Consider the following 7089-nt stretch of genomic DNA (forward strand, 5'->3'; position numbering starts at 1 on the left):
ATGAGGATAAAGGCTCCGGGATGTTTAGTCTGCAGGTCAGCTGTGACAGAGTGAATAACATCACAGGCCGTGTCCGCTTTACCGGTCGGAGGAATATAAACAGTGATGGCGATGACATTAGTAAACTCCCGTGGCAAAAAGTATGGACGGAGTCCGATAACAATAAGTTCCACGTCTGGACTGCACACGCGCTCGTTGTCTTAAATATGCTCCGGGCTGCACCACCTGTTGCTAACGAACACGGCCAGTCCCCCTCCTTTCTTCTTACCGGCCGCGGTGGTGTCTCGGTCCGCTCGCACAGTGGTGAAACCAGCGATCGTCACATTAGAGTCCAGTATCAGTCCATGGAGCCATGTCTCCGTGAAACACATGATACTGCTCATTGGGGGGTCAGGCCCTGGGATTCTGTAAACAATTTTGATTGTAACAGATGCTGATAAATAAAGATTTATTGATTGATTGATCAGAAAATCTCCAGCTGACTTATCTGAAACCCAAAGCAACAGTGCAAATAGCAAATTGGCCAAGGCAGGGACAAAGTATACAACTGTGTTCAACTTATCTGTAAAACATATAAAGACATGTGACTGGGTTATATGTGCAAAGAAGCCAAAATTTATGATGCAAACTTATGCTGCACAACTTATACTGGATAATTGCACTTATTAAGCTGTCAGCATTTATCCCTCTGATTGTTTGCACTGACCAAGAGAATTATTGGTTCATCACCACCACATTCCATTCCCTGCTAGACTTGCTGACCTCTGAGTTGATCTAATTGTGTAAAATGAGCTAAACAAATTCTGGAAAAGAAGTGTTCCCATGGAATTAAGAATATATGTAAGATATTAAACTCTCCTCTTTCTTTACGATTATGGTGTCACAAATTATAGCTACAAAAATATCTTAAACTCACCCATATGTGCTTCTTTGACAAGCTGCCTGTGATACCTGGAGCACTGGCAGAGCATGGCCTTTAGTTGTTGTACGCTGTGTTGGTCTCGCTGATAAACGAAGGCATTAGAACATTGTTTTGTGTAGGTGGTGGCTGATGGAATAATCTCTAAACGACCATGCTTGAATCTCGCCATACTGCATGACTCAGACGTAGGAACAGTTTGTCCACGCATCCTCAGGAAGCCCATTTGAAAAGCAAGCTGGGCCATACTGTCTGGGCTCAAGTTATTTTTCTTCATTGTTTCCTTCCCACCTTTCCCAAAGATCATAAAATCAATACTGAGTTGTGACACATGTAAATCAAAGTTGTCATTGGCTTTCTTGATGCCGTTCTTCAGCACACTGTCCAGGTTAAACTGTAACTGATGCACAGCAGAAGCTGAATCCACGGCAGCAGCAACAGAGCCTGGGTGCACCTGCGGCTGCTCTGTTGAGTCTTTGTAGATTTTTTCCAAAATATCAGTCATGGTCATGCCATCACCCCAGGAGTGCTCCATGCAAATGCCAGCTTCACCAGATTTTGAAACATGGAGACTGAAAGACTTATCAAGCCACCGATTGCAGCCATTAGCCAGCAGCAAACTATGTAACATGTCATCACCCTTCTTCATACTTGCATCATCCAGACAGAGACAGCAAACAGCGCTGTCCACAAGCCTTAAATTGTCTGTATTTCCACAATTTACCAGTTTGTCCCTCAGTTCGGCCCACACGTCTCGGTTCTCACTGGTCAAGATTCCAATAGGAAAGGCAGGTGCTGGTGTCAGGTCAGTCAAAATGTAGTTCAAGTGGGCCTGGATCTCTGTAGGCTTCAACAAGTTGCCATCCCTGTCTACAACATCAAAAACATACATGTTGCCATTTCTCATAACAAGAACATGGTGGCCTTTCTCATTAGTAAAGAGCTCATCTCGGCCCTGTCCTGGAATTCGAGTTGTGTTAAAGACACGATGGTAATGAGACATGTCCAGTGGGTAGGCGTCAACCATCTGAGGTCCATAAGGCTGGAAGTGTAAAACATTTGGCTCCAGTAGTCCAGCTCGCAGTGTTTTCATGTAGCGCAAAGTTGAGCAGAGCAGATTGGTGGCCCACACCAAATGCACAGTTCCTTGAGAAGCTCCATCAGCACATATGAATTGTTTTTTATTTTTGTAATATAAGAATGTTAAAATCACCTGAAATGTAGCTTGTGTGGTTGTTGATTTTATCCTTAGCTACCAGTTCCTTGTGTAGTTCTCTGCCGACACCATTCAGGAAGTCTTGGGCAATTTTCTCTGTGGTTCCCAGATCACAAAATGATAAACATTGTTACCAATAATATAATACAGTTATGGTGACAGTATTTTGATTTACTTCATTAAAACTTTGAAATTTCCATTTACGCTGTTGAAACAAATGCATATGAATGCTGTATACACGTTCACTCCATCAAAGAAATAGTGATAACACATTGCTAGAATGTTAAAGAAGATGTTAGATGTTCTCCTTCAAAATGAAATTACACTTATTGCAGATTGGATAGTCAAAAACAATTTAGGTTTAAATGTAGTGAAAACCAAATATGAATTTTGCACTCAGGCAAGATTTAAATTTATGCATCTCCTTAACTGGCAGCTGTGTTGGCCAGGTTAATGAGGTTAAACTCCTTGGGGTTCACAATGACAGTAAGTTATCATGGTAAAAACATGTAGGAAAAATTGTAGGAAAAATGGGAAGGAATGATTAGATAATGCTTCTCCTTCCTTAGACCCAACACCACCTTGCAGGTTATCCAAGCTTTTTTCACACTCTGTTTGGCTGTCTGGCCAAGCACAGCTTATACAAAGCTGTAAAGGCTGCAGTTAGTTCAAAATAGAGCAGCACGTCTTGTCCTTCGGTGTTCAATGACGAAAAACATGGACAAAATGCATGCTGATCTTGTCTGGCTTAATGCTGAAGACAGATAAAGACCAAATCTTCTACCTTTATTTGGGAATATATGTGTTTCAAAAGAACCGACTTTCCTTCACTCAAGAATAACTTGTTTCAGAAACAAACTTGGTCATGAAACAAGACAGGTAAAGATAAGATAAACTTTATTGATCCCACATCGGGGAAATTCACGTTACAGAAGTAGCCAGTGATATACAACACTAAAAGAAAAAATATTATGTTATGTACAATACTATGTACATTATCCATTATATACAGAAGGGAATATTATACTATATGAAGAAAAATGAAAGTGCAAATAAGAGTAGAATTGTGGCATTTACAGATTGCACAGCATGTTGAAAATATGTTGTAACTATGCATAGAAAAGAAAAACAGTATAAGAAAAAATATATATTAGATTGGATAATAGCTTATCCGCAGATTCCGGAGGTAGTATGATTAAGTAGTGCAGAAAAAAATATGCCAACCATGGGTTATTGGTGCTACATTAAGAGTTGTGAATGTTGTGCAATCTGACAGCAGTTGGGATGAATGACCTGCGGTACCGTTCCTTTTTACACTGTGGGTGTAACAGTCTGCTGCTGAAGGAGCTGCTTAAGGCCCCCACAGTCTTGTGTAGGGGGTGAGAGGGGGTGTCCATAATTGATGTCAGCTTGGCTAACATCCTTCTCTCACCCACCTCCTCAATGGAGTCCAGAGAGCAGTCCAGGAGTGAGACAGCCCTTCTCACCAGTTTGTTGAGTCTCTTCCTGTCCCTCTCTGAGCTTCCACAGCTCTAGCTCTCTCCAGACTGAGGCTCAGGTTAAGGATGTGCAGGAGTACTCCACAGAGCTGATCTGCAAAGTCCTCAAGTAGTCGGGAGTTGATGCCATCAGGGCCAGTAGATTTCCTCGTCTTGGTCCTCCTCAGCTCCTTCCTCACCTGATCAACTGTTATGGAGAGGTGAGGTGTGACTCCTGGTGAGTGAGGACGGGGGTTGGAGTGTGAGGGTCGATCCGGCAGGGGGTGGAGGGAGGTGGCATGGTGTGAGAAGAGAGCTGCTGGTGTCGGAGGTGTTACGGGGGGAGAGGGGGGATGGTGATGTGACAGCACAGTCAGGTCTGGGCTTTGGTGAGTGGGAGAGGGAGGGACGGCACAGTCAAATCTGTTGAAGAAATTCAACTCATTTGCCCAGTCCTGGCCCCCAGAATCAGGGGCCCTCCAACTTTCTTTTGTGTGGCCTGAGATGGTTTTTAGGCTTCTCCAGACTTCTCTGGCATTGAGGCGTTCCTCCAGCTTCCTCCTGTAGCTGTCCTTGCCTCTCCTTATCCCCCTTCTCAGCTCCTTCTGGACTCTCCTCAGCTCCTCCTTGTCCCCATATTTAAAAACCCTCTTCATCTCATTCAGCAGGGCTTTTAGTTCAGGGTTCACTCAGGGTTTGTTGTTGGGGAAACACTGAACCTTCCTGGTAAGCACAGTATTTTCCACACAGAAATTAATGTAGTCCGTACTGCAGGCTAGCATCTCCTCAGACCAGCTCCTTACATACCTCTTGGTGGGTGGTTGTTTATTCACCATAGGTATCTATGCAGGGGACAGACAAACCAGGTTATGATCAGAATGGCCCAGCGGGGGGAAGGGTGAGGAGGTGTATGCATCCCTGGTGTTCACGTACATTAAATCCAAACATCTATTGTCTCTTGTGTGGTATTTCACATACTGGGTGAAGGTTGGGAGAGTGGAGGACAGAGAAGCATGATTAAAGTCATTCGAGATGAGAAGGAGGGACTGGGGGTGCGATGTCTGAAGCTTTGACACCAGGTGTGTACGGTCTCGCAGGCAGCAGCAGCAGAGGGGCCAAGTTGTGATTATAGACAAAAATTAGTGATGAAATTGGACTCATGTATTTATGTAAATATCATTATAAATTGGATTTTTGCTTGGTGAGTGGCCTCTTCTCTTCCTCTGGAGGTTTATGAAAAATGTATTGTAAACAGTTGAGAGATTATGTCTCAGAGCCCCACCTCTGTTTAATTATTGTCTTTCCAGTTTGACATAGACAACATCTTTTACTCCTCTCTCCAACCATTTATCTTCCCTGGCCAAAACCTGTACATCACTGTCCTCAAGCGAATTTCCTTTGTTCTACAGTGGCAGGTTAACTACTAATTCCTGGCCTGAGGAGTTGGCTCTTCCATATGTGCCAGGCACTTAAGGAGTGGTTCTTACAGGTCTCGGTGTTCTTCGTTACACTGGACTGCAGAAATTACGCTGCTCTGTTTGTGTCTCAGTGTTTTGTCCTTTGGTTGGACAAGCTTCTGCTTCATGGTGTTGGAGGTCTTGAAGTGCAACGGAATGTTGTATTTGTTAAATATCCGCCTGATCTTCTCAGAAAGCCCTGCAACATATAGAATGACATTTTTTTTTCCCGTTTTTGGCTAATTCTCTTCTATCTCTTCTGGGTTTTCTTGCAGATTTGATGAAGGACCAGCCAGAGTAGCCACAGGATTTGAGGTCTGTCTTGATGTGCTTCTGTTCTTCCTACTTTCCCTCCATTTTGGTGGGAACATTCTGGGCCTGGTGGTGTGAGGTTCTGATGACACCTAGTTTGTGCTCCAGTGGTTGGTGGAGCCAAAAAGAAGGTATTGGTCTGTGTGGGTGGATTTTCTGTAGATCATGATGTTCAGGCTCCCATCTCCTTCGATGTGCAGAGCACTGTCCAAGAAGACCAGACTTGATCCTCTGACATCTTCATGGGTGAATTAAATTTTTCCATCTGCATTCTTGATGTGTTCTTTGAACGCTTCTAATTCCTGCGACCTGGTCCTGGGTAAGCTCCTTGTTGCTCTGTATCCATCTACAGGTATTGTCTACTTCATAGCTATGCACCGACCTGTTGACCTCTGACCCCGTTAACCCATTTACCTCTTATAATTAATGTATTTCCCTGATCTCTGCCTATTCTCTCCTCTGCCCATCCTCCCCCTTGTCCTCCCTCTCTACCCAGATGGCCATCAGCAGGAGGGTCCCCGTACATGAGCCTGGTCCTGCTCAGGGTTTCTTCCTGTCAAAGGGGAGTTTTTCCTTGCCACTGTTGCTTGTTGGGTTCAGGCCCTAGGATTCTGTAAAGTGCCTAGAAACAATTTTGATTTTAACAGACACTATATAAATAAAGATGATTTGATTGATTGACTATTGAGACATTAATAGAAAATGATCGATCATCAAAAGGCTCACACATGAACAAAAATGACATTGAATATGAGGGTTGGAGATTGTCTTTCTGTTGCATGTTCTGGCAGTGTATTGTTCATCTGTTCAACATCTGTTGTCAAACAGACAACATAATTGGCATCATCTATTGGTGACCTCTTCAAACAGACGAAATCCCACTGGCCAGATTTAAAGGTATGCCTTTTTTTGGGAAACTTTTTAATTTTAATACATGTTTTCAGTGTGTATTGAGAAGATGTACCAGAGGAAAAAGTATCTAAAGCTCAGACTTTTCACTACCTTATTTTGTCTGCACAAAAGACAAATTAAATTTTGTATACAGCTGAGGAGTCTTCTCGTGTTAAACTGGCTGCTGAAGGTACAAGGAGTTTAATACTTCTGATCTCCAAACAGCTGAAACAGTTTGAACCTATGTGATAAAATCAAATTGTATTTATTCTTCTCCTGGGCTACCACCTTATCGTGGTGGAGGGGTTTGCGTTTCCCAATGATCCTAGGAGCTCCGTTGTCTGAGGCGATATGCCCCTGGTAGGGCCACCCATGGCAAACAGGTCCTAGGTGAGGGATCAGACAAAGCGTAGCCCAAAACAACATTGGTGTCAAGTTTCCCTTGCCCGGATGTGGGTCACCGGGGCCCCCTCCTGGAGCCAGGCCTGGGGGTGGGGCGCGTTGGCGAGCGTCTGGTGGCCGGTCCTCTGCCCATGGAGTCCAGCCGGGCACAGCCCGAAGAGGCAACATGGGACCCCCTTCCCGTGGGCTCACTACCTGCAGGAGTGGCCATTGGCGTATCCACCCTTTTTGGAGTCCTTAGAGGGAGTGCTGGAGAGTGCTCCTTCTGGGGGCTCCCTCGTCCTCCTGGGCGACTTCAATGCTCACGTTGGCAATGACAGTGTGACCTGGAGAGGTGTGATTGGGAAGAACGGCCCCCCTGATCTGAACCCGGGTGGTGTTTTGCTATTGGACTTCTGTGCTCATCTCAGATTG

The 7089-nt window shown here is 44.5% G+C and overlaps 1 protein-coding gene across 1 annotated transcript; it reads right to left on the reverse strand.

Moving 5' to 3' along the window:
• Window positions 1-740: 740 nt before the first annotated feature.
• LOC115247234 (carnitine O-palmitoyltransferase 2, mitochondrial-like) lies at window positions 741-6886 on the reverse strand. Its single transcript, XM_029828359.1, has 3 exons — window positions 6871-6886; window positions 2133-2231; window positions 741-2065 (listed from the first exon to the last, which is right to left on the reverse strand). Exons 1-3 carry the CDS (start codon window positions 6884-6886, stop codon window positions 894-896), a joined length of 1287 nt encoding a protein of 428 aa, XP_029684219.1. The 3' UTR covers window positions 741-893.
• Between the last annotated feature and the right edge of the window lie 203 nt (window positions 6887-7089).

This window comes from Takifugu rubripes, chromosome 20 (genome assembly GCF_901000725.2).
Source record: "Takifugu rubripes chromosome 20, fTakRub1.2, whole genome shotgun sequence".
Lineage (NCBI taxonomy): Eukaryota > Metazoa > Chordata > Actinopteri > Tetraodontiformes > Tetraodontidae > Takifugu > Takifugu rubripes.